Here is a 27,988-nt window from a genome sequence, read left to right on the forward strand (position 1 = left end):
GGTTTGGGATAAGGCGCGCCTAGGGGTCTGGGTTTGTGGGAGGCTGTCCGCGCCGAGGCCGGCGGGGGGCGGGAACCTGCCTGCGGCGGGGCGGGGCGGGGCGGGGCGGGGCGGGGCGGGGCGGGGGTCGCGGCCTGGCAGTGGCCGCGCCGGGGAGGAGGGCCGCCTCATTAGCATAGCCCCGCCCCTCGGCGCCGCCCTGCCCAGAAACCGGAGCAGAGGCCGGCGGCGCTTCGCCTGCCAGTAGCCTGGGCGCGCGGCTCCCGGCTCGGGGCCTCCCGGTCCGGCCCCGGCCTCCCGCTCCCGCCCGCCGGCCTCGCAGGCTCCGCCGCCGCCGCCGCCGCCGAGCGTGAATGAAAGGCAGGCGCCGCCGGGGGCTGGCTGCAGGCGACGCGGTGACGCGGCCCCGCGGGAGGCGCCTGCCCCGCGGAGATGTACGGTAAGGAGGGCTCTGCCTCGCGGCTCGCAAACTTGCAGGACGCGGACCCTGGTCCCCCGCGGGGCCCCGGCGAGGCCACGGGGCGCGGACGCGGAGCCCGGCTGCCTCTTTCCGTCTGCCGCTCTGTGCGCGCGCGCCTGTGCTGAAAGGACAAAGATGCCCGCGCCGGGGACCCTGGGTCCCCGGGATCCTGGGGGCGGGGGGTTGCAGGCGGTGGGGCGGTGGGCGATGGTCCGTCGGGGGGTCGGGGGCTGGGTGATCTGGGCTCTGGGAAAGCGGGTCTCCGCTGGAGTCTCGGGGAAGGCGGTCATGGGTGACAGCGTTTGCAGAACTGACAAAGGCGGGTGGTGCTGAGGAGTTTGCTGCGGAAGCCGGTCCGGATTGCGGAGGGAGGGCGGGGGGACGCTCGCTGCCCGCCTTCCGTCCGGCTGCGGGGATGTGGGAGGCGGCGCCCGCGGTGCCGAGGGCCGGGGAGTCAGCCGGTCCTGGAGTCTGGTCTCGCGTCTCCTGGGTGGAGGTGGCCGCTGCCTGCCCCAGGGGCCCGGGGACCCAGGTCCCCGAACTTCCAGATGGGCCCTCTGCAGCGATCGAGGAGGGAGACGTTGCTGAGGGAGACAGCGCAGCTCTGGGTAGCCACCTTCTCGCTCTCCCCTTGCCTCTCTTCCCTTCCACCACCACCACCCCTGGTGTGCAACAGTTAGCCAGACCCTCAGGATGCGTGGTCTGCTTCAACGCTGGCCAGGAATTCCTCCGGTTTGGGGGGCAGCGTGGGTGAAGGAAGGGGAGTACTTTGGTTTCCACATTGCAGCACTGGGGACCCAGACCAGCCTAGAAATCAACTGCATTACAGAGCATCCAGCCGCTCTGAACCGCTGTGTGTGGTGTGTGTGTGTGTGTGTGTGTGTGTGTGTGTGAGAGAGAGAGAGAGAGAGAGAGAGAGAGAGAGAGGATCCAGATGGACGTAAGACCATCAGAACCCAGATTCTGACAGCTCTCCTAGGGCTAGCAAGAGAACGGAAATTGTTCTCACCTCCCACCTCCACTGCCAGGCCAGGGCTCAGGGGACACCTGAGGGGTGAGTTTGGGAGAAGAGCGGCATTCCCAATTTACATTCCCAGTTTAACCTATCACTGAGGCTGCTCGCCGCCTCACTCTGCAAACAGACTGTGAGTCACAAAGTTTGTTGGTGGCAAAGGAAGCTGAGAGCTTGGTACGTAGACACAGCCATCACTGGGCCTCACTATGGAGAGAGAGAGAGCCTTTTCATCAGTCTCCTTCCCTGCCCAGTTGGTAATACGTCTGCATTTCTGAACCAGGTCGACATCAGCAAGTATTATTTCTCTTGGATGGATCCAAGGGGGCAGTGGGTGAAAGGCGAGGGTGACCTCAGAGCCCCTTCTGCTGGCCGCGGGGCCTCTGGGGCTAGGTAACAAGGCAGGTGAGTTTCCTAAGCCAGGACGGTGCCCGGGAGAGAGCTACTTTCTGACTCCCTGTTTTCTCCCGTCTTCTTTTCTGCAGACTGAGCAGCCTGAAGCTGCAGATCACTTGACAAAAGCATGTGACTGCAGGGGGGCCTGCATTGGGGAAGGCGGTAGGACAAGGCCCATCAGAATGGGTAAGAGGTAGGAAGCCTCACTCGGCGGGGCCGTGGTCTGAGTCAGTCTGATACCTGAGCACTGGGGTCGCAGCCTGCTCTGTTGTAGGAAGCAAGTCCAGGAAGAGCTGGATAGGGCAGCAAGGCCAACTGGGAAGCTAACCTCTCTGGCTGCTATGTTCTGATGCCCATAGATTTTTCTTTTTCCTTTATGGTATGTTTGTATTCCTCTGGATGCAAGTAGAGGCGGCATTTACCCCTGAATGATTCATAGAAAGATGATAGAGCAAGTGCTCTGGGCAGTTGCCTGCAGCAAAGGAAAGCCGTTTGGAGGTTATTGTTGTGTCTCACTCGGTGCAAAGCCTTGTCCTGGGAGGTGCGAGGGGGAGCCCACTCTCCAAGGGGAGAGCGCATCTGCCTGGATTTTAGTATTTCCTTGACTCTCATGAAAAGAAAGGGTCCATGTGATACCTGTCATAATTCTTTCCCCAGAAGTCAATAGCCTCAGGAAAAAGATGTGGAGGGGGAGGTGGGAAAGGCATGGAATCACAGACTTCTTACATTTAGTTCTTAGGTTATTTCTGTTGGCTAAAATCCTTGTCTTTTGTGATGAAAAATTAAAATGTATAATGTTAAAGAAATGAAAGTTTGTTCTTTAAAAATGCTATTCTTTTCACGTAATTGTCTTCCCTTCTTTTAAAATCATACGCTATGACATTTATATGGGATCATATAAATTTTCCCATATTTTCCAAGTGAGTTGCCCAAGGTGACGTCGTTAGATGGAATAGTGCAAAGTGCAAACTGGGGCTTCCTGACCAGTGCGCCCCTCCCCCCCGTGACTTGGGTAAAGTCTCGTTAGGAAAATGCCACCATGGATTTTATTTGTTGAGCAGTGAGCATCTCCCTTCACGCCCCCCCCCCCCCCCATGTAGAGCCAAAGGTCACCTAAGAGCTTTAGGTAATGATGACCCTTGACTACCCACCTTGGTGACTTGATCTGTTATGAATTCATGTACCCTAACTCTGGTCCCCACCTCTCAGCTGCTCGGTGATCCTGGACAGATCTTTGTCTCCCCTCTTCACCCTTCCTCACTTTACCTCTGCCCTCCCCCCACCCCCAACTCAGTCTCCCTCAGTCTTCTCTGTCTGTTTCCTTCTGTCTGTGGGGGAATAAGAATCCCGTGAATTTGCTGGAGGACACAGTGCTCTCGGGGACAGAAAGAATGCTAGACCTGGGGGCCGCCCATCTCAATCCAAAAGCCAGGTCCCTGGTCTGTGACCTTAGGCAAGTGCCGTCATCTCTTGGAATTACATCTCAGTAGAAAGTGGGGAGGTTGGTTGTGAGGCTCCGAGCCTGGCCGTGACCGTGGCCGTGCAGCGGAGGAGGTTTTGCAATCACAAGACGATTGCTCCAGAGCCTGCCCCTGCGGCTGGTCTTGGGCCCTTACCCGGCTCTCTCCCTCTCTGCCAGCTCCTGAAGATGCCTGTTTGTGTCACCTCCCACCCCACCTGAAACTCACCAGTCACCTTGACCTAGCTGGCCATTCAAGCCACCAAACACCCAGCTGCTTCCTCAGCACGCACTCATTTCCAAACCCCAGTCCCTTTCTGGAAATGGCCGTCCGAAGGCCCCGGGGGACGTCCGGTCTTGTTTGTACCTCTGAACACAGACGGACCAGGGACCTGGAACAATAGAAGCACTGGGGGAGGAAGGTTGGGGGCGCATCCTGTGCAAACATGGATTCCCACTTGCGTTTCTTTGTGTCGGAATTGTATGCCTAGAGGTTGCCCTGTGCCCCTCTCCTGGATGGAGCCATGCTTGTCCTGCCTGGAGCAGCCCACCCACCCCTGAGGTGGGGCAGAGCTGCCCGAAAAATGCCACCCTCCAGGATCGGCCCGCCGGCCAGGCAGAGCGCGCGGAAAGGTTTTCCCCAGAACACAGTCGGTGTGGCCGGGTCCCTCTGAAACGAAGCTGCTCTGACACCCCCTCACCTGTGCCAGCAGGTGCTGCCGCCAGCCCGGCAGTGCCTTTCGCCCGCTCTGGTTGGGAGTGCTGGCGAAGGGAGGCGGCAGGGCTAACTCTGTAAATGCGCGGCACCGAGCACGCGTGTGTGCTGTGACCGGCGGGCGGCCTGGAGAGACTGCAGGGCGGGGCTGACTGCCCGGGGTGCAGGGCTCACCTTGGCAGAGATTTCCATAGGTCCTGCTGCTGCTGATCACAGGGGACGCCCACAGACCACACACATGTGGGCGCACACACACACACACACACACACACACACTTCACCCTCCTCACCTCTGTGCACTCCCTACACACAACTACTCACCCCCACGCACAAAACACATGCTCCAACCTCCTTGCCTCCAGCACACTCCCCCTCCCATTAAGCCACTCCCCCCTTCCATGTACACATAGACGCTCGCTCCAATCTCCTCGCCTTCCCTGAACAGTCACCCTGCCCCCAACTCCTGTATCCTTAGGAGCGGGCTGGGCAAGTAGAGCCTGTCTCCTCTCTCTCGCTGCTCACAGTTCAGTGGATTCAGCTGCATTTTTCTTCCTGCCCATAAACAAAAAGTTAATGCCACCTTAGAGGAAATCTGGAAAGGCGAGTGTGGGGAGGGGAACCATTCACAATTCCACCCGCTAAAGCCAACCTTTTATATTATTATATAAATTACCACTAGGGCTTTGGGCTCGCCTGCTTTTGCCCTTCCCTTTCTCTCTCTTTAGGGGTCCTGTCGGTGCGAACCCAGGCATGGTGATAGCGGAGCAGCAGGGAGCCCATAGACTGGCCCTGCCCGCGGGTAACCGTGGCCCCGACCCTTTCTGAGCCGGTTCCCTGGCTCCACAAAGATGGCAGTGCCCACCTCACAGCAGAGGTGAATCAGGATGGGAGCACTGCCCCCACTTTCCCCTTCCCTCTCTACAACACTCTCTTTCCTCTCTGTTTCTTAATTTTTTTTAAAAAAGGGCAACAAGAAAAACAAACTTATGTCCCATAAGCTTAATAAACAGAGCTTGTGAAACTGTTTCTTGTATCAAAGAAAAGAGAAATCTAATTTACAAAGCATCTTCCCCCCCCCCCCCCCCCGGTAGTTACCCATCCTTCCAGAAAATCTGGAAAACTACAAGCAAGTAAAACTGCTTTTACTGTTTTGATATCTTTCCTTCCATGCATTTGTTTTTGTAGTTGGAATTCCCATTTTACATAATTGTGTGTTCTATTTTTCCTATTTAACATTAGAATATAAACATTCCCTCTGAATTAATAAAAACTTGCTGACTGCCATTTTTAATGGCTATGCAACAGTCCACTGAATGGATGTATAATTTCCTTACTGTACATTTAGGTTATACGTAAAGATTCAATATTATAACCCCTGGGAAGAGTATCGGGTGCCAAAAGATTTCTCTAAATTTTGGAATAATTCCCTAGCCTGTAGCCCTCCAAATTGGTTGATCAAGGTATATAAACATTTTAAAGATTTGGTATCTGTTGTTAAACTGTTTTCAATTTGTATCGATTACCAGTACACTCCCACCAGCAGTTAGGAGAGTACCCACCGCCCTATACTCTCAAAAGCATGAAACACTGAGATTTTCCCCCCTAGTGTTTGCTAATTCGATATAAAAGTTGGATCATTTTAACTTGTATTCTTTAGTACTAGTGAAGTTAAACACTGCCTGTGTTTTTTTCAGCCGTTTGCATTTTAGTGAATTGTCTTGAGCGTTTTGTTTTTTCAGGACATTAACCATTTGCCTGTCACTTGCTTTATATTGTATGTTTTGAAGGGAAATAGACATAAGCCATAAAGTATTTGTGGAGTGCCAGCTGTATATGGTACGCCATAGGGCAGTGGTCGGCAAACTCATTAGTCAACAGAGCCAAATATCAACAGTACAACGATTGAAATTTCTTTTGAGAGCCGAAAACCGACTTCTGCGCATGGGCCACGAAGTTTCAATCGCACTGTACGTGCGCACCCGCATGTGGTATTTTGTGGAAGAGCCACACTCAAGGGGCCAAAGAGCCGCATGTGGCTCGCCAGCCACAGTTTGCCGACCACTGCCATAGGGCATTATGGGAGACACAGAAACGAACAGAAGTCCTGTCCACCAAGAGGATTCCAATTTCAGTGGGCAAACAGGTTGTAGGGTGCACACAAAATCAAATGACACAAAGATAGGTTCAGTCAAATTGCACAGTTGTGCAGGATGAGATGGAGTAGTAACCCATCCGAAGAGGGCCAGCCAGCAATCTGGTAGTGGAAGGCAGGCCTCTTTGGAAGGGCTTCAGGGGAGAGCAGGCATCTGTGCAGGGGCCTGAGCTGGGTGGGGAAGGAAGAGAGGTCGTGTCAGGTGGAGGCACCAGTAAGTGCACAGAGGTGGGGAAAGAGGACCTGTCCAGGGGGAGAGAGGAGAGGGCGCTACCTGGGTGCAGCCGAGTTTAGGGGGAGCATTATGTGATGGAGAAGATATGTCAGGGCAAGGCATTCCCACTTATCCCTGTGAGCAGGAGGAGCCGCTGGAGATTTTTGACTTTCCACGGGCTGATTTGGCCAATGGATGTTTTAGGGAAATGAGGCTGGGGCACTGCAGAATGGGGATGGGATGGGATGATGTGAAAGTGAAGAAAAGCAGGAAGATACCAGCCACAGGTGGTAGGCCGAGGAGTGAGGAAGCTGTGGACCAGTTACAGTGGTGCATGTGCTGTGGAAGATGTTCGCCCCTTTAAAGGAAGCAGTAGTGGTATGCCCTAACCGGTTTGGCTCAGTGGATAGAGCATCGGCCTGCGGACTGAAGGGTCCCAGGTTCGATGCCGATCAAGGGCATGTACCTTGGTTGCAGGCACATCCCCAGTAGGGAGTGTGCAGGAGGCAGCTGATCGATGTTTCTCTCTCATCGATGTTTCTAACACTCTATCCCTCTCCCTTCCTCTCTGTAAAAAATCAATAATATATATATATATATATTTAAAAAAGCAGTAGGACCAGGTGGGTGGGAAAGATGGGGGTGTGGGATAAGGTGAATTGAAACTTTAAAAAAAAACAACACATACCCAATGCACATGAAATGTGGGTTATATAGGCCGGTATAGAAAATGGTATATTTTGAAATGGGTGCTAGATTACCTAGAGCTGTAAACTTATTATAATCTAACTTGTTCTAAAGAGGATTTGGGGCATTTATTTTTACATGCACACCTGTGCTACAATAAGTAAAGGAGACAAATCAAAGGAAATGTACGAGTAGAACAGAAAAAAATAAAGCCAGGAATAAAGTTATTTCAGGGAAAATTGCCCACCTGCAGGCGCTGTTGAAAATTCAGTTTCGAGCTCCTTGTAGGCCACAAAAGAGGGAGCAAGTCATTTGCACGTCTCATAGCATCTATAAAAAAACTTTCTTAAGAATGCAATTGCCAAGGATAAATACAGCTTTCTGAGATGCTAAGAGCTGACAGAAATTCCTCCCCGAGTTCCTTCTAAAAGAGGTGTATTTTATCAATGTTGATCTAAATTAGATTTTTCTTTTAAAAATATCGTTCCCTTCATCTGCTCTATTTCTGTAGCGTATGGAGACTGGTCCAAATGCAAGTTTGTGGGTTCTGATTCCTCACATTGAAGTTGTCCCCCCCCACACCCCCGCCCTCGTGGCTTCCTGCCTGGTTTGCCGGGAGCCAGTACTCCCCTCTGCAGCTGCGGCTGTCATTTCTCCGCTTGGTTGCCTGTGTCTGTGGAGAGTTTGCTGGAGAAGCCGCTGCTGCCTTCCTAATCCCTCTCGTTCACGTGCCTCATTCACTCACAGCCACTTATCACAGTCTCACCTTCCTCTTGTCCTTATTCCCACTAGACCGCAGCCCGGGAGAGCAGGGAACTCATTTCTCTGTCCCCGCTGCGTCTTCAGGGCCCAGGACGCTGCCTGGGACAGGGCAGGTGCTCGGAGACCTCCCTGAGCGGATGCATGCTGAGCTGGCTGTCATTCAAAAAATTTACCTCTCTGTAACTGCGGACCCTGTATGTATTTTGGCCATACGTGTGTCGTGAGCAACAATCCATGAATGTGACATGAATAACAATCCATGTCATGAATAAGATAATACTGTTATCTTAGCTTCCACTCCTTGGGCACTGCTGTGTGATAAGCAGCATTCTAAGCACTTTTTATGTATCAACGGGTTTAATCTTCCTCAAATTCTACGAGTGAGGGGTCATTTTTCTCATCATCCAAATGAGAACACTGAGACACGGAGAGGTTTAGCGACCTGCCCGTGGCTGCTCAGCTTTGTGGCCGACCTGGGATTTGAACCTAGGCATTCCGGCTCCAGAGTGTGGGCTCGCCCTCCTCTCACACCACTGTCCTTAGAATATTCTGAACGTTCCAGAGCAGCGGTCGCCAACCGGTGGTCCCTGGACCACTGGCGGTCCGTGAGGTCCGAAAGGTTGGCGACCGCTGTTCCGGAGGGTACAGGTCTTTCCTCGGCAGAGCGCCCCGTGCCCCGCGGACCTGCACATCTGTGTGAGAAGAGCAGGGGCGTGTAGGCGACGTGGCTGAGCTGAGGGCCGCACGCCTTCTCCGGGGTCCCAGGCCAGTCAGCGGGGAACCTGGGAGCTGTCACCTCTGGTTGGAGCCTCTGCCTCTTGACACCCTCCCCTCCTCCTCTGTCATTGTTTTTGTTTTGTCAGGGAGGCAGAGGGCTCCAGGAAGAGCTGCGGGGTCCTCCATGAGGCCAGATTCACAAGAGAGGAGCCAGGGCAGCAGGGAGGCGAGGGTGGAGGACGGAATGCAAGAGCCAGGGATGGCATGGAAAACAGGGAAGCGTGAGCATCCATCTCGGAGAGAGTGGGGAGGACAGCCAGCAAGCAGCATGCGCTGTCACAGCCACAGTCACACACGTGCCTGGGTGGCCGTGCTCTCAGAGGTGTGCTCCATGGCCAGTGCCAGGCCTGGAGGAGAGCAGGCACTGGGACCTTCTCTCGCAGGAGGGGCACCGGCTCCCCAGACAGTTTGGGGTGAATGAAGCCTTCTTCCTACCCCGTTAGGGCCAGCCTGTTTGCCCGTGGCGATGGCGGCCTCTGGGAGGTGGGGGTAGGACTGGGCTGTGCGTGTGAGAGAAGGGACAGCGGTCCACGTCCCAGATGGCCACTTTCTGGCCACAGGACCCTAGATCAGGGGTCCTCAAACTTTTTAAACAGGGGGCCAGTTCACTGTCCCTCAGACCGTGGGAGGGCCGGACTATAGTTTAAAAAAAAACTATGAACAAATTCCTATGCACACTGCACATATCTTATTTTGAAGTAAAAAAACAAAACGGCAAGAACACCCGCATGTGACCCGCGGGCTATAGTTTGAGGACGCCTGCCCTAGCTAGTTAGTGCATCTTCCTCTGAGCTCATTCTCTCCCCTTTGGTGGTGAGGGGCCAAATGAGATGTCTGTATCCATGTATTTAAATTACAGAACACTGAGCCTAGGAAAGGCGATGCTGTCGCCATCCCAGCCATTTTTGTGGATGATCTTGGGGCCTGGCCATGCCCTCTGCAGACACAGTGACAGTCCCCGCGTACAAGGCTGGGTAAGCCCTATGTAGACTGCGTTTGTTCAACTCCTGAGACACAGGGTCTGGCGGTAAGAGCGTAAAAGCAGAGAGCTGCCGCAGTGTCGGTGAGCTGGGCACCTGCCTCTGTGAAGTCGCCTGCTAGACGGGGCCCCCCCCCCCCCGAGAGGGGACATCCGCATGCTGACAGCGCTCGGCACTGCCTAGTCCCCCAGAGGACCATCTGCAGCGTGGCGGCCCATGACGGTGCCTCTCCTCCCTGCTCCGGAGAGATGACAGACATGCCGTCTTCATCTCAATCCTCATGCATGACTAAAACGTAGCAGTGTTTATTCCATGTCGCTCAATTCAATACCTCGACTCAGAATCACCCCTTGGGGTGGATGTCATTGTTTCTGTGGTTAAGCTGAGGACACAGAGTTAAGAAGTTCAATAACTTGCCCAAGGTCCTGCAGCCGGTCCGCCCTCTCCATTGTCTCCCACGCAGGGGTTCACAGAGCATCGTGGGAGATTCAAGCCCTGCTTTGGTACCTCATGGCAATTCCAGGTGTCTCATGCCAAACAGCGAGTGTCACTGCAAGAGAACTCCAAGCGGAATATTTCCGTTGATTTGACATAGTTTGGGTGTGGCTTTGCATCCAGGAATATGGGTGCCCCAGGGCACATCCTGAGACTAGACATCTGAGAATGAGGATTTCTGGGTTCCAAGGCCAACTTTCTCATTGCCCCCCAGAAGGACCCAGATAAATTCAAGCATCCAGGAGCCAGGGGTCTTAGATTCTTGGCTTGGCAGCGCTCCAAGCTTCGTCATAACTATTCAGAAAGACTTCTCTCCGTGCCCCAACTTCCTTTTTAGACGGACAGAACTTGAAATAACATTTATCAGTTGTGTGGAGAAGAATCCCTCAGTCACAACAGTAAGGTCACTAGAAAGGCACTACTTGCAGGGGAGGGATGCGTTTCCAGCCCCGCCCGCTTCTCAGCACCTTGTGCTGGAAGGATGCCTCCCGAGCAGAGGCCTGCAGGGTGGGCGCCGAAAGAGCCCTGCACGCCGCCGCCTCCTGCCGAGCCTCCTCTGTCTCCCCACCGTGTCTTATACTGTGATGTTCTTTTTGCCATTTATTTGCCACACAGGAATGTCATTTATTTCCTTATCGATCTATGAACCCTTGGGGACCTCTGTCTTAATCATCTTTGTTTTTCTAGCATCCAGCAGAGATCTTTGGGATGTAGTCAGGGCTCCACTGTGTGCATTGAACTATAAAATAATTCCGTGTCAGTCATACATCTATACATACCAACCCAGCAGCCCCTGCTTCCAAGGTACCAATGGTAGCGGGCTGGGATTTCAGAAGGAAACCTGTAGTGAGTGACAGCTGTAATATTTCACCGTCTCCGTACGGTATGCCTTCGCACACTGACTATAATTCTGTACAGAATAAAGGACATGACAGAATAGAACCCCCTGACGTTTCCTCTGGGCTTTGACGGTATTGGTCGTGAGAAACAGCCGCTTGGCCTACGCACTGAGAGGGTGAAGGCAGGCAGAGAATTACGCGCACGTATTTCCTCCTTGTGGGGCTCGGAATCAGCACCACAATCTTATCTTTTTTTTTTTCTTTCTTTTTTTAAAAAAAGAAAGTTCCTTGGTGGTGTGATTTATTGGCAGCTCTGTATTTTGATCTCCATTCATACAGTGTGTGCATTATTCTTTTACCAAACAAGATAGATGAAAAGGCCCCTGGGGGACCAAAGCAATGAAATGTGTGTTTCTCATTGTGTGGAAGCACCCAGCCAGATGTTCCTGCATCCGCCGCTGTTCAGGCTGGTGTGCCTGAGCTGGATGGAGCGTGGGGGCACGGTGGGAAGGGGGAGAGAAAGCAGGGATGCTGACCTTCGCTGAGGGTTATATGCAGACAGAGGAGAAGCGGGGGGGAATGTCAGACCATGCTAGTATTTGACCTCCGTTTTTTAAAAGTTTTCCCCCACAGACACACACATGACACACCATGGTCAGAACCGATGGTGCCCGGCATCGATGCCATAAATCAGGCTGGGCATTCGTCCCCTTCTGACTCAGGGGTGTCAATAAAAGGAGACCCAGAAGCTGACATCATTATAGTCTTTGGATCGCTGCAAAACTCCAGCTCAAATTAAGAATGTCATTCAAGTGTCTTTTTTTTTTTTTTGTAAAGAAAGAAAATTCATATCCATAAGAATCAGGGCATGTCTGTTACGTTTTGTGGAAGTGGCTGGAGGAACCAGGATCAAACCTGCAGGCAGGCTACGGTATGGATGGGTGGTCTGAATTAATGGCAAATGTGTATTCACCTTGGAGGGTGCATCTCAAGGAGCTGGTCTTTATCCCCTAGAGCAGCGATGCACGTGCCACGAGCGGTCCATGGGGCTGCCAGTGGGCAGGGGCCTGCCAGACAGAGTCCACAAAGGACAGTTAACAGTGAGTTCAGATGTCAGCCCCAGCTGAACCACAGGGTTGGGCACCTTAAATTGCAGGTTGCTTTTGGAGTGAGCTGCCTCCCACAAAGCAGCATCAAGTTTTATTTATTTATGAGAAGCTAATAATGCCACACCCAGGAGCTGGTCTGTAATCAATGCACGTCTATTAGCCCAGACACAAACAGTGGTTATTTCTGGATGATAGGATCACAGATGACTTTTCAAATTTCTTTTAAAAAATATTTTGTTTTTGTATAGTGAGCACGCATTATAATGGCAGAATATAAATAAATATAATTAAAAGTGTTTTTTTCACCATCCAAGACCTGTGGATAGTTATCTGGAATCTTCTAATTATGTTTTAGAAATGCTTATTTAAGAGACATGCAGAAACAAATCTACGATAGAAATTAGAAACCACATCATGGCTGGGTGAGGGGGTTGGCTGGAAAGGGAAACTTTTTGAGGGCATCAGAATGTCCTCTGCCTTGTTCAACCTTAGCCTACATTTGGCTCAGTGGATAGAGTGTCAGCCCGTGGACTGAAGGGTCCCAGGTTCGATTCCAGTCAAGGGCATGTACCTCGGTTGCAGGGTCCTCCCTGGCCCAGGCCCTGGTCGGGGCGCATGCAGGAGGCAACCAATCGAATGTGTTTCTCTCACATCGATATTTCTCTCTGTCTTTCCCTCCCTCTTCCACTCTCCCTGAAAATCAATGGGAAAATATCCTGGGGTGAGGGTTAAAAAAGGCCTCTGTCTTGTTTGGGTGGGCGTTACACAGTAAATAAACAGTTGTCCAAACTCACGGCACTGACGCCGAAGATCTGCGTTTATTGCGTGTGAACTGTATTGCAGTAGGACAGCAGGAACCCCAGCAAGAGAAGAAAACATGCCCGCAAACAATCGCCGGTCTGTCTGGCACCCCTGGCAGGCAGAGGGCTCAAAGACAGCCAGGGACTGTGCCAGCCAGCACCGGGGCTCCTGCCCAGGACGGTCCCCTGCACCCCAATGACAGCGCTCATTCAGAGCTGCTGGTCAGGGGCGCACGCTGCTGGACAACGTGTGTGCTGAGCAGAGAGCGGGGGAAGCTGGCCTGGGAAGCCCAGCCCGTTGCTGGCAGCCGGGAGGCGGATGACGCGGCCCGGACAGGGCTCATATAGAGGGCCATCTGGTGTAAGGCCTCGGAGGCATTGCCGGCTCTAATGGACCTTCAGTGACAGGACAGAGCCCGGCTTTCGCAGGCCTGCCGCATCAGCACCCGCAGGGCTGACGGCTGAGCGGGGCCAGGCGTGCGTGCAGGATTGATTTCCCCACTTCCTCTCGGGGCTCCCGTGACCTCGCAGCCCACTGGGGTGTTACCCTCCTAAGAATGTGTGGCCTTTAATGGCCCGATCATTCACCTGTTTCTTGATAATGTGCTGGCGGTGACATCTCTGCACAAAGACCTATACTTCCCTGGCTAAAAATGGATTTTTTCCCCTCTAATGGCACACAGAAGTGAATAAACCTGAGTCTCCTTTGCAGTCCAGGGATGAAGTGTGAACATCTTGGACTCTGACAGGCAGCGGTGTGAATCCCAGCTCTCCCCTGTGACAGTGGTGTGACTTTGGATGTTCCTTATCTGAGCTCAGCCTCATTTTCCTGTAAAATGGAACACTAGACCCCACCTCAATATTGTTGGAGGGATTAAACAAAATAATGCATCCCCACCCCTTCACGGCTCCTGCTGTGTCAGGAGAGCTTCATGTCCCTGCCAGCTGGGTTTCTGCTCTGGGAGGCCCGCTCAGCTCAGCCGCTGTCTCTACCGATGCTCTGGCTCCTTGCAATGGGCAGACTCTGCTGGAGGGACTTCCTTCCTTAGGCAGGTACCTCCAGGATGCCCGGGTGCACTTGACGGCTTCATTCAAAATGGCTCTTCGCTGTGCCTGGCCTGCTGCTTACTTGGCATGTTTCATTTGGCTCAACCCAGGGCCTGTTTTGCATTTTTGCTGAATTCCAGGGCGCGCTCTTGACTCCGTTCGCTCTTGCTTCTGTTTGGAGCTTCCAAAGTGTTGCTTCTGAAACCTCCCCTGGCACCACGACCACCCCGGTCCCGGCTGTGAGTCTCAGCAGCTCTGGGCCCGGTGCCTGCGTTGTGCTCTGGCACCACGGCGCGTGCTGTGACAGACGCTCTGATTACAGACTTGGGCTTTGGAGTGATTGATCTTGGACTCCTAGCCTTTCGGAGTCTGCGGTTTAAATCTGTTGGCTCGTCTGTGTATTTAAAGCTCTCTCTCGCCCTCGCGCTCCGTCAGTTTGGCTCCGTTGCCATGAAGCTTCTATGTCTGATGCCGTGTGTTCACTTGGGAACCTGGAGGTGACGAGTCCAGCCCTTCATAGGCTGCCTGGGGACCACAAGGGGAAACCGAAAGGATTGTGCGGGATGGAGGAAGCATAAATGCGTAGTAAATCCCGAGTCCTGATTTCTAGTTCTTTTTTTTTTTTTTAAATATATTTTATTGATATTTTACAGAGAGGAAGGGAGAGGGAGAGAGAGTTAGAAACATCGATGAGAGAGAAACATCGATCAGCTGCCTCCTGCACACCCCCTATTGGGGATGTGCCCGCAACCAAGGTACATGCCCTTGACCGGAATCGAACCTGGGACCCTTGAGTCCGCAGGCTGACGCTCTATCCACTGAGCCACACCGGTTAGGGCTCTTTTTTTTTTTTTAATATATTTTATTGATTTTTTACAGAGAGGAAGGGAGAGGGATAGAGAGTCAGAAACATCGATGAGAGAGAAACATCCATCAGCTGCCTCCTGCACACCTCCTACTGGGGATGTGCCCGCAACCAATGTAAATGCCCTTGAATGGAATCGAACCTGGGACCTTTCAGTCCGCAGGCCGACGCTCTATTCACTGATTTCTAGTTCTTAACTCCCAATTTAGACCAAATCACTGGTGAAATTCCTAAGACTGTTTTCATGTGATGGATTCTGCTCTGTGCTTCAAGCTCTCTGAGGGCAGGAAGGATCCATGAGAAGGTTTCGTCTCCCCATAGTTCACGTGCACTTACAATAAAAATCGAGTGCCTTGACGCTGAGAAGTAGGTATTCGGAGGGATGGATTTCAGATGAGTGGATTCCCACCCTTTATCCACCCCCCGGCCCCACCCTGCGCTCAGAACACCTACAGACACACACACATAAGCATTAAGCTCGCCTCTTGCTCTCATGTACTGCGATCCCCTGGGCTTAAAAGGCCCACAAAGTACTTCCTTCCATACATGTAAGCAATACACTACTGAAGCTGATAAACAGTGTTTATAAAGTGAGTGCTGATGAAATTGTACAATAAAATACCACCAGTGCTCTGTTAATGGTAATTCTATCATCGAAGCTACAACATACATCCTAGGGTCCTAAGACCAGCCATACTTGAAGCCAAAGATGTCAGCGCCACGTCAGACGTTCACCCCGGCCCAGGGGCCGGCGCCTGCCACAGCATGTGTCCACGGCGATCGATGCAGAGACAGGCCACGCCCGCGTTACCTTTCTTGCTAAATAAATGATTCATGTCCTATTTCATGCTGCTTCTAACCCAGCAGCCATGGAAGGTGAGATCACACCTCTCCTCCTCCGTCCCCACCTAACCCACATACAGTGTTTGAGGTTCCGATGTCACCTCTCTACTGAAAACCTGTCCAGAGGGTCACCAGTGGAGGCTGATTGCCCAGCCCCGTGGTCGGCAAACTGCTGCTCTTTGGCCCCTTGAGTGTGGCTCTTCCACAAAATACCACGGCCTGGGAGAGTCTATTTTGAAGAAGTGGCGTTAGAAGAAGTTTAAGTTTAAAAAATTTGGCTCTCAAAAGAAATTTTGTTGATATTTGGCTCTGTTGACTAATGAGTTTGCCGACCACTGGCCCAGCCCGATGCCTTCACCTTCTCGGCTCTCACTGTTTTACCCTCTCCTGACTGGTTCCACTTTCTGAACCTCAACGTGCCCCTCGCTGTGCAGACGCGGTGAGCTTCTGCCAGCCTCTTGTCTCTAATGATCTCCCTAGAAAGTCCCTCAACTCGCCTTCCTTCAGCTGTCACCTCGCCTTGGTGACGTTCATGTGTGAAGGGCGGGAGAGGGGCCAGGGTTGGCGTGGTGTCGCGCACCGCACCTCTGGTTCTCTACTCTGACCCCGGATGTCATCACTTGGCTCTGGGGCAGGTGAGACACCCACCGGAAACCTCTGCTTTCTTTCTGACTTTCCTGGTCACGGACCTGCCACTTCCCTGGGGGTGGAGGCGGCACATGCCCTGCCTGCCCACGTCGCACACTCACGTTTGTCACACCACAAGTGGACCCTTCTAGTTCAGGGTCTGGTCCTGCTCTTCAGCCAGGATAGTCCCATTCTTAGTGGCCTGTTGGGAGGGTCAGACCATTCTCCATCTGTCTATCCACTGGCAGTACATGCCTTGTACATCCTAAGGCACAGTAAAGGTGATCGTGGCTGCCCTTCAGTGTAATGACAGTTCTTCCCTCTTGGCCTGGCTCTGGGGGCACTTCACCACCAGGCCCCTCCCTAGTGCTCCAGCTTCCCCATGGCTGCCCTAGACAGACTGGCACCCTGATTTCTTTCCGAATGCTCCCTTGCACTGGCTCCTCTGAGCGTTTGCTCATGCTGTTCCCACTGCCTGGCACTCCCGCCCTTCTTTTCTTGGTCAGTATATTGTCTATGCCTCACATCTACTGGGAAGCATCTCAACTGAAATGACACCCACCTCCTCGGAAGCCCCAGCATTCTGGCTCAAGTGACACTTGCACTTCCTTTTGTTAGAGCTGCTTGAGCTCATGCCCAAGGGGACAGGGACTGTGCATTCTATTATTTTCCATCTTCCACCGTGTCTAATGTACTCAGCTGTTTGTGTTACAGGCGTGTGTGTGCATGAATGAATGAAATGACTCCCGGGTCTTTAACCAGCTCCAGCAGGACCCAAGCTGAGCAAGTATAGAAAACAATGTGTGTGTGTGTGTGTGTGTGTGTGTGTGTGTGTGTGTGTGTTTAAACTCTTGGGTTCCAAATCTTTGAACAGCGAATTATTTCTCATCAGATTTTGTGAGGCGTTTTATCCTGAAGGGAAAATGGGAGAAACATTCAAAGTTACATATATTTTTACATTAAATGAGTAAGAAAACATTTTTGTTGGGGGAGGAAATGAAAATAAAAACGGAAGCTCTAAGTCAGAGCTGCCCAACAGAACTTTCTACAATGATACAAATGTCCTACATCTGCATGTCCAATAAGGTGGCCATTAGCCACATGTGGCTGCTGAACACACAATGTGGCTAGTGTGCCCAAGAAACGGAATTTTAAATGTTATTGAATGAAATAACCAGAGGGGTCTAGTGACGGCCATAGTGGCTTCCTCGTCCCCTCATCCCTAGGCCCCTGCTCCAGCGCCCACACGGGACATGATCACTGATAACCCTGCCCTGTGTATCTTCACGGGTCTGCGTGCATCTACAGCTTGTTTTTGCGCATATGTACACACACGCCAAGTTCGTTTGGCCTGTGAGTGTTTCACACAAGTGGTATCATGCTGCCCGTGTGCTGCGGCCTCTTTCCATTGACAGTGTGTTTGGAGAGCTATCGGGGCAGCACTCATAGCTCTGCTTTATTTATTCAGCTGCTGCCTCGTGTCCATTGCAGGAGGTTCCCTCGTTCATTTAGCCAGTTCCCTATGGATGCACATTTAGGTTGTTTCCGAACAAAGCCACCAGTCCATTCTTACCCACTTCCCTGTGCAGATAAGCAATGGCAGGTACTATGAACCAAGGGGAGGAAAGGGATCCATATACCCCCCACCCCAGCTCCATTTCTCCTTGACCACGTATGGGCGTGAGGGGAGTGCGGGCTGACATGCCACACCAGCCCCTATGTCTGAGATGGCCCTCAGGAGCCGTTATTATTATCATTTTGTTGGAAACTGGCAGGCAAGTTCTGCTCTGATCTCTGTTTTCACTCCCGTGCTGAGAAGCTGAAACCTAGATTTTAATCACACAGGCCGTGGCGAGCTCTGAAAATGCTGAGACATTAATAACAATTTAAGATGACAGGCACAGACAGCCTTCATCGCAGCCTGAGCTCAGAGCAGGCTGAGGAGAACCTGGAGGTTCTGTGCCTCATGCTTAAGGTAGATTTCTCAACCACGTTCATTCTACCCATCTTGGTGCACAAATATAAGATAACGTTTTTTTAAAAATATACTTTTTTTATTGATTTCAAGGTGGGGGGGAGAGAAACATCAATGATGAGAAAGAATCATTGATCGGCTGCCTCCTGCACGCCCCATACTGGGGATTGAGCCCGAAACCCAGGCATGTGCCCTGACCGGGAATCGAACCTTGACCTCCACACAGGCCGGGCAAGATAACTGGGTTTAAAGGCCCCTATATTTGCTAGCATTTGCTAATGGGTGTTGCACAGTGAGTACAACAAAGATTCATGGCAGGATCTGTATGGGAGTCACTTTCTAATGAGGCAAAGGAGGCCCAGGCCTCAGGAACAGTGAGAAGAGAAGCTAGTGCCTGCTTCTGATGGCCACGGTTAATCTTGCCCAATGTTCCCCTCCCCCCCTCCCCCCAAATTTCAAAGTATGTCAAAATAAAAATTCTTAAAGGTTCCATTTTAACATTCAACCTTGGAGGAGTTAGTGGTAACTGAGCTGGGATAAAAAATGGAGGAGAATGAAATGATGAATAGCAGGCATCAACATCCTTTAAATTAGAAATGTCCCCGCAGCCAGGAGCAGGAACGGGCGATGGTCCAATCAGGAACTGAGGCAAGGAGAAAGGAGTGAAAGTGAGAACAGGTAAGGGGAACAGGCTCAGAGGGAACAGACCCTGCTAATCAGGCTTTCGGACAAGTAAAATGGGGGCAGGGGGGACCCGCGTTGGAACTATCTACACAGCGCCCGTGACAGTGAAAAGGGAAAACTCACTGTGGTGTGGTACTCCAGTGGGCCAAGCTGTTTCCTTTTCTCCACGTCCCCCGCCCTCATTTAATCATCATTTCCAGAGTTTGGGGCAGATGGAGTTTAGTATAGACCTTTCTCATGAGACACTCCACCCTAGGAATTTTTCCATGATGTCACCTATTCTTCAAAGTTTTGCCAGTGAGGTTTGCCCTTAAATTATTTATTCAGATACACGTCAGCCAGCTGGCGAAGTTTCACTCCGAGTCCCTTTGTTTACAAGCGCCTTGGTGAGGGAGTATCCTGGGCTGAGGAGGAGCGGGCATCTGAGAAACCGCTAAAGCTGGAGGCTCCCCCACTGTCTTCCCTCCAGATTGTGCATCAGCTTTGGCATTGATTGTACCGGGCGGTTTTCAGACTCTGTCCCCCTCTGTCTCATGGCTGACCTCACACGTCACTCTGGTGATGTGATGTTATTAATGCTGTCATCCCACCGTGGTGGGGGGAGTTTCTATTCCAGTCTCCAGGACAAGGGACTCGGGACGTACCATTGAGGGTGGGGGTAAGGCATCCGTTTTTGTCACTGATTCCGAGCTTTGGACTGCCCCCCCCCCCCCCCCCGTGCTGTCCCAGCTGCAGGTTGTCCTTACTCACGTGTGCCCATCGGCCCTGCCTTTCTCTTCTCTTTGCCACTGCCCTGCTCTGGCCTAATGTTCCTCTGCCTTGGTCCCGGCTCCGGTCTCAGTGGCCCTCCCACTTCTGTTCCTCTGAACCCAATTCCGCTGGCCAGATTCCTCTTGGCAGGTCTTCCTAATACACTCTTCTCGTCGTCGTCTCACATCTCCTTTTCAACAAACCCCCAAGTGACTCCCCTTGGAACGACCAGCCAGCCCCTGGTAGGCTGGCTGCCACTGGAGGGAGAAATAAGATCTGACAGCACATGCAGGGTGGGCAGAAGTAGGCTGATAGTTGTCTGCATTGGTACAACCCACAGCGCTGGTTCAGATTTTATCATCGGTTATATATGACTTTTTAAAGAACGATCCATCTGAGAAAGTATCCTTTTCTGCTTGAGCACCTTTTCTTCGCGCGCCCCTGCCTCCATGTTCACGCTCACTTCAGACCTTTAGACCCCGTGGCTCTGAAGCCGGGGGCCCCTCCTGCTCCGTCCCTGATGCTGTTCCCGCTCCCTGTGTGATCTGGGGCAAGTCCACTGACCTCGCTGACCTTTGGTTTTCTCATCTGAAAACACTAACCTCGTGGGCTTTCTCTTTAAGTGCAAAGTGCTTACGCGCATAATGTAATAGGCGCTCGGGAAGCGTCCGTGTTCTCTTCCTACCTTCTTGCTCCACGGCGAGCCCTCCTTTCCTCACCATTCAACACCGCCCTTCTCTTTTAAATAATGTTCCACACGCGTCTCCTCGGACACTCGCCCATCCTGTCTCCAGTTACCTCAGCAATGCGGCTCTGCGTGTGTGACATTTAATTAGGATGCTCCTGATGACACGTCCCACATTCCTTTGAATACATTTTCGTTTCTATTTTTACCCGCCAACGACAGAAGGTCTTCGAGGGCCGAGCCCTCGGCGCTTTAATGTTCTACAAGTCAGCCGCCGGGATGGAAGCCAGGGTGCGGTGCCATCTGTAAAACCAGGGTCCTTGCATCCGCCTCGGAGACCCTCTGTGAAGACTAAATGGACGGATGCAGGTGAAATGCTGGGCGCCAGCTCGCACACGCAGCTGCGGCCGCCGTCCCGGGGACACGCTCGGTGGTGGTTCTGCTGAGAGCTTCGTCCTTGGGCACCTGGGAGGTGATGTCTGTCCACCTCTGATTTCTGAATCGCTGTCTGTGCTTCACACACCAAATGAAAAAAATAAAACCCAGGGCCATTCTTGCTTCGAACTTCCATTTTGTTCTATCCTGCCTTTTCATAATAATTACCATAATAACACCCATGATGATAATAGGTAATCATCTTTGAGCGCTTATTATAAGCCGGGAACAGTTCTAAAGACTTTCGTGTAATAACGTATCTCCATCACAGCCCTATGAAGTGGGCGCTGTTATTCCCGGTTTGTAGGTGAGTAGCCTGAGGCACGGAGACTTGGATACCTGGCCTGAATCTGCACAACTCGTGAGAGCTGGGACTGTGAGAGCTGGGACAGCCTGTCTGGCTCCTGAAAAGAGGGGATAATTTTTTTTCCTGCTGTTAGTGGTTCCAGGTTCCAAGAGACAAAGGATGGAAAACCATTCTGTTTATTTTTAGCTGTGACTCGCTTGAAGAGTGATCCCAAAACCAGGGAAGCGTACAGTCAGGGAAGAATTGAAGCCCTGGCATTAAGTCAGTTGGACACATTTCTCTCGTTTTAAACCCTCATTCTCAATTAAGGTGGCAGTCAGATCAGCCAGGATGGGCTGCAAAGCAGTGAGCATGCTAGAAGTGCAAAGAGCGCCGGGCCGTCAGGCTCCTGGTTTGTCTGTAGATTCAGACGCGCGCTGGCCCGGCCTGTCTCCCCAGGGAGGACTCGGCGGCCGTTTAATTCCGCTTCCAAGAAAATCTGTTTGGACGCTCGGACTCTGCCTCCTTCCCAGACTCACTTTCCTCAGCGTTTCCTCTTGGTCTCTCCAATCCCGAATCGTCCCCGACGAGGGGAGATACAGGTCCTGGCCCGGCGCCATTTGACGTTTTTATCACCAATAAAACCCAACCAGGCTCCCCCTGTCTGACTCCCGGCTTTAATTACCGAGGGCAGATTGCCGCATCATTCCGAATAATGAAAAATTGGAAACAGCAATGGGAAATGATTAAATAAATCAGAGTCTGGTCAAAAGATGGAATAGTAAGTAGCCATTGACACGAGGCTCTGAAAAATGTTTAGTGAGGCTCTGAAAAATGTTTAGTGAGATCACAATATAAGAAGAAGATAGGTTTTTACACTATCCTGTATGATCCCAATTTTATGCATATGTTTTAAAAATATGCATAAGTAGAGAAACAAAAACTAGAGCAAATACACTAAAATTATAGTAGTTAATCATGTATAGTGTGAGTGTAAGTGATGTTTACGTTCATTTTTATTTTTTCTTATTTTACAGACTTGTACATGAGCATGTGTTCCTTTTAAAAATCAGAAATGAGGAAAAAGGGAAAGGGAAACCTTTTTAGTTTTCTTAAAATTTTCCCCTTTGAAGGGCTGTTGATTTTTTCCTTTCATGGATTCGCCAGTACTTAACAGTTCGCTATACCCCTAGAGATCCAACTCAGGTCTTGCCTCTTCCAGGGAGCCTTCCTGGATTCATCGAACTCCCAGAATTTCTTCAGTTGTATGGACTGCTTAGTCTCATTGTGACACATCAACTTTAAATGTGTGTATGTGTGTGTGTGTGTGTGTGTGTGTGTGTGTGTGTGGTGTGTCCTCAGTAGAGCGTTTTTTGTTTTGTTTTGTTTTTATGACAAAACCTATATATTTTTAAATTCCTCCTCTTCCCCATCCTACCCTACCCAGCTGGACACGAGGCCTGCCCCTTTCTCTCCGAACTTCCTCCAGTTCTTTCCAAAGGGTGTCTGTGCCATTGGCCCTGGGTTAAATTTTGTTGTAAATGGTTTACAAAGAATTTAGTTTGCTTTGTTAGGGATGATCAAATCCAGCCCGTGCCTTTACAAGGGGATTGTAATGTTAAAAAAATAAACACGAAATATTTTGAGCAAAAAGGCATGTTTCTTGGTGAATGGGAATAATGGCATGGATGTTTATACAGAGGAAACCAAGGGCTAGGAGAGGAGGTGGCTTCCCTGGGTCTCAGGCTGATCAAAGATATCCCAGATCCTGCCCCTTCCCCCAGCCCTGCTGTGCTGAGGTCCAAGGAAAACGAGACCGAAGAATTCACAGTTTATCTGAGGGGGGAAATATGAGTCACTGAAATAGCCCGAGGGCAGTGGGAGAAGCTTGTACAGGATGATACGGTGCGAAGTACCTACAGAGGTCAGCTGGCGGGGGAATGGGATGCCTAGAGTCGGGGATTATTAACTGGAGGGTTTCCGAGGAGCATCGGCAGGGCTTCCGAGGAGCATCGGCAGGTATAGGGTACGGGAGGCCCCCTCGCGTGGTGATTGCAAGGCCCCAGCTCCTGGCTCTGACTCGCCTGCTCCCTCACCATTTCTAACTTCTGCCCTGTCCCTGTCACCTGAACACCCCGCGTCCTCGGCGCCTGGCTCTCCAGGGCTGGACGGCTCCCCCAGTCCGCTCCTCCTCCGCCTCCCAGCCCTCCTCACACCGGACTCTGATGTGGCCTCTGGCTGCCGGACGAGGGCTGTTCCAGGAGCAGCATGAGCGAGAGGCCCAGCTGCAGCAGAGGAAGGACACAACCCCTCCATCCGGGGCATCCCTGGTTGAATACGAAGTTGAAGGGCTGACATTTAACATAATGGCAAGCCGCCTTCACTGCCTGCCTGTAAAGCAAAGTGAATCAAGCAAAGATTTGCCTTAAAACTACATATACAGCCCTAACTGGTTTGGCTCAGTGGATAGAGTGCCGGCCTGCGGACTGAAGGGTCCCAGGTTCGATTCCGGTCAAGGGCATGTACCTTGGTTGTGGCACATCCCCAGTAGGGGGTGTGCAGGAGGCAGCTGATCAATGTTTCGCTCATCGATGTTTCTAACTCTCTATCCCTCTCCCTTCCTCTCTGTAAAAATCAATAAAATAAAATTTAACAACTGCGTATATAAAGAATTGAAGCAAGGAAGAGACTGGCCGAGTGGCATTTGCAAGGACTGGATCTCAGGTGTCAAGGTGATGTCCTAAGTCAGTGGTCGGCAAACTCATTAGTCAACAGAGCCAAATATCAACAGTACAACGATTGAAATTTCTTTTGAGAGCCAAATTTTTTAAACTTAAACTTCTCCTAACGCCACTTCTTCAAAATAGACTCGCCCAGGCCGTGGTATTTTGTGGAAGAGCCACACTCAAAGGGCTAAAGAGCCGCATGTGGCTCGCGAGCCGCAGTTTGCCGACCATGGTCCTAGTGACAGTGGCTATGGAAAAGGCGAGCACAGGATAGACCTAAGAAATTGTTGAGGATATATTTTGGGGAAAGTGAAGGGAGAATTAGGGGAGAGAGGATCATAGCAGAGAGGTATGTGCTGTGTGACCTGGGGCAGGGCACTAGACCTCTCTGATCCTGCTTCTTTATCTGTGAAATGAGAACAAGTGTAATACCTTCGTGGCTCTTATGAGTGTCATCTGAAATATTTGTCAAGTGCTCAGCCTAGAGTTTGGCACCGATCAGTCGAGGTGATAGGATCAAGCAAACAGAGCAAAAGAGAAACGGGGCTGTAGTGCCTGAGAGTCGTGGGGAGACAGATGCTGCTGGCGGCCAGATGAGAGGTCCGGAGCCCATGGGGCTGCCAGCCGCTGTGAGATCCGCCGTCACATGCTGGGCGGCACATGCTGGGCCGGCAGAGAGTGGGGCCGTCACATGCTGGGCGGCACATGCTGGGCCGGCAGAGAGCGGGGCCGTCACATGCTGGGCTGTCACAAGCTGGGCCGGCAGAGAGCGGGGCCGGTGCTTCTCACCTGGCTGTGCACCAGGATCACCGTGGAACACCTCAGCCTCCTTCTCAGAGATGCAAGAGGGGAGGTCAGGGCTGCAACCACAGGCCGAACCCGGGGCACAGTGGGCAGGGAGCCAGCACGTGGCAGGGGCAGGGCAGAAGGAACCCTGACCCCACGCTACCCCCCAGCCAGTCCTGGAGAGAGATTGGCCCCCGTGAGCCGAGCCTCCAGAGCCCAGGGTGATGGCCACCCCAGAGGACGGCCGGGCAGGATTTAGCCCCGGAGCCGACGGGTCGCCGACAGGAGCGTTGCCCGAGGTCCTCCTGGGAGGACTGGACTGCCTCGCGAGCACCGGAGGCCTCAGAAACTCCCTGCTAGTGGAGGAAGCGAGGCCGTTGGTGACCAGTTGTGAAGAGGAATGGACTGGGCAGTACATTGGAGGAGGTCGGGGAAGTTCTCCACCGGAGGGGACAGCTGGGCAGACTCCATAGGGTAATGAGTGGGAGCCGGGCGGACGGAGGAAAGAGCATTCCCGATGGGGAATATTGAGCGCAAGGGCCAAGAGCAAGTGCTCCGGGGCGGTGAACCATAAGGAGATGGCAGGGCGGGCACGTCTAACCGCGGTTAGAGTTTAAGGTTGGAGGAAGCCGCTGAAATCCGCCATTGGACACCCTGTTAATCCCCGCTGATGTGATTTTTCAGCAACCAGGGCAGCGACATACCAGTCAAGCTGGCCATATCGCATTTCCCGCTCGGACTTAAAATAGGTATAACCGTGCTGGTGACAGAAGAGGCCCTAATAAACGGACTTCCGGTGTCCCCTGTTTGGACCGGCCAGCTGTGATCCCCAGAGAGTAAGAGAAGGCGGAGCGCGCTCTCAGAAATAAAAGGACTCAGAACTTAAAGGTTTTTGTAGGCACCTGGCTGTGAGTTACAGCTCCACATACGTCTTGGTACTAACATTAAGAATGAATACCATCAGCCCTGGCTGGGTGGCTCTGTTGGTTGGAGTGCTGTCCTGTACACCAAAAGGTTTTGGGTTCTATCCCTATCTCTCTAAAAAAAAAAAGTCAATTTTAGCCCTAGCCAGTTTGGCTCAGTGGATAGAGCATGGGCCTGCAGACTGAAGGCTCCCCGGTTCAATTCCGGTCAAGTTCCGGTCAAGTGCATGTACCTAGGTTGCAGGCTCGATCCCTGGTCCCGGTCAGGGCTCGTGTGCTCTCACATCAATGTTTCTCTCTCTCTCTGTCTCTCCTCTTCCCTTCTACTCTCTCTAAAAATCAATGGAAAAATATTCTCGATGAGGATTAACAAACAAAATCTATTTTAAAAAATCCTCAGGTGAGGATTTAAAAATTGTTTTAAAGAATAAATACCATCAGGAGCAAGATTAAAGGAATATGCCAAAGGTATCCCTTAATATTTGGTAATGAGCTGTGTTCAGTTACTTCTCAATGTCTTCTGTTCTTTGCCCCCCCCCCACCCCTCCCCTTTGTGGCCTGGCTGTAGCTACTTTGAATTCACCTTCGGGAGGGAAGCTTCTAGGGGTGCCTGTGGGTCCCCATCACCTCCTGAGCTGCGGTGGCACCCAGAGGCCGGGCTCCTGTCCCAGCTCTTTGCCTAATCGGAGAGAGGCCTTTATCTGCCGTGTTCGGCTCTGATTACCACCCTAAGTGTGGGGTGCTGCTCGGGCCTGTCAGCCCCCTGGCTGAGGTCCCAAAAATCACTTTCGTTCTATGACGGTCCCTTTCCGACGTGGGGCAGATCAGGTGGCCAAGTGCCAGCCCAGAGCCCCACAGCCCACGAAGCCCGGCACGGAGGCTCCCGCCCTGGTGCCCACAACGGGCTTGTGCTCTCCAGGTCTGGGTTTCCAGCACCTCTCAGGGCAGCCGGCTCCTGGCCCCTCAGGAAGGTCCGAGGAAGGGACTGACAGGAGTATTTTAAGTCCTAACTTCACTTGCACCGTCCCTGTCTGAGGGCCAGTGCAGGGAGGGGGAGGCGGGGGGGGGGGGGGGAGGCTGCTGGGACGTCACAGCAGCGTGGTCAGGGCCAGGCAGCCCCCCTCGGGAGGAAGGCAGGTGTAACTTCTGGGCTTTGAGGCTCAAGAGGGGGAACGTGACCCTCAGGAGCGGTCCCATCGCGAGAAATAACCCGGTGCCAGACAGCCGGAGCCCTCACACCTTCTCTGGGCGGTGGGGAGAGGGGGTAAGGGCGGGGAAGGAGATGAGGGGCTGAACCCAGCAACACTGAGCTCGGGGGCCTGGGCTTGCCACCCTCCCTATGCCTGGCCCCGGGGAGGCTGGGGCTCCTAGCTAGCCCTGTGGTGGGGAGAGGGGTGCCACAAACCAGCTCTCTGCTATCCTGCCCTCTGGGGGTGCCCCGAAGCTTCCCCAGGACAGCCCATCCACTCATATCCAAATCACCCCTAGAGCCCAGATCTCCTCTCCTTCCTCCTGCCGGCACTGCCCGACCCCCACCCCTCCCAATCACAGCTCCCCAAGCCTGCCCTCCGCCTGCCCGCCTGGGAAAGCTCCTTGTGTGATTAAAGTGATTCCCACAGAAACACTTTATTCTTTTCTGAAAAGCCCTTAGGCCTGACCCTTCCAGGGCACATTTGCATTTCAAGCAGAGAGTTTGTGCAAGCAGAATTCAGCGTTAATTGGTGGAAATGGGGGCAATTGTTTGGGGAGGAGACTTTCCCAGACCCGGCCCTGCTCGCCTCTTTCCTCCCCCAGCGCGGGGAGGGGTGCCGGGCGCCCTGGGGAGGGCCCTGCTCGGGAGGCGGGTTACAGGCGGTTCCCAGAGGCTCCGCTTTCTTCACCAATTGAGAACCCTTTATGGTGGGACCTGAAATATGGAGTACTTTCCCCAAGCTTCGTTTGATTGTCATTGATTTCCTAACACCATCATTTCACAGCACCAAAGACAAATCTCCGTCTCCTAATGGAATAGATGCGGCTTTCTAAAACCGATCACGGGTTTTCCTTGGGCCACAGCATGGGGGGGGGGGGGGGGAGGGGGCGTGGCTGGCACTGAGAACCTCGGACTGGCTGCCCCTGAGCCCCTCCCCTGCTCTCACACACCGGTTTTCAAACACCATGGACACGCTGCCTTAAAGCTGCATTTTCAAATCTTAATAATTAATGGTAATGTTCATTTACCAGGGTTTCCCACAACTTTCTATGTTGGAAATGGCCTCGGGAGAGAGAGTGGTAGAGGAAATGGAGGAGCAGAGAATGAAAGAAGTGGGGAGCAAGCCAGAGGGCAGCGGAGGAAGAGGGACCGCACCTCCCAGCTGTCCATCTTCCTGGCACGGGAGAAGATTCCAGAGCTGCAGGAGGCAGTTTGAGAGAGAGAGAGAGAGAGAGAGAGAGAGAGAGAGAGAGAGAGAGAGAGTACGTAGCAGTGCAATATGTGGGGGCAGCACCTGACCTATATGT

The 27,988-nt window shown here is 52.4% G+C and overlaps 1 protein-coding gene across 2 annotated transcripts in view; it reads left to right on the top strand.

Annotated features, from left to right (window-relative positions):
* Window positions 1–217: 217 nt before the first annotated feature.
* Window positions 218–27,988, top strand: part of EFR3B (EFR3 homolog B) — a 69,741-nt gene continuing 41,970 nt past the window's right edge. For both annotated transcript variants that reach the window (XM_079791909.1, XM_079791910.1), the window contains exon 1: window positions 218–439. In XM_079791909.1, coding sequence (XP_079648035.1) covers window positions 433–439 — 7 coding nt within the window. In that variant the 5' untranslated portion in view covers window positions 218–432. The remainder of the gene's footprint in view (window positions 440–27,988) is intronic.

This window comes from Cnephaeus nilssonii (assembly GCF_951640355.1).
Source record: "Cnephaeus nilssonii genome assembly, chromosome: 15".
NCBI classification, from domain to species: Eukaryota; Metazoa; Chordata; class Mammalia; order Chiroptera; family Vespertilionidae; genus Cnephaeus; species Cnephaeus nilssonii.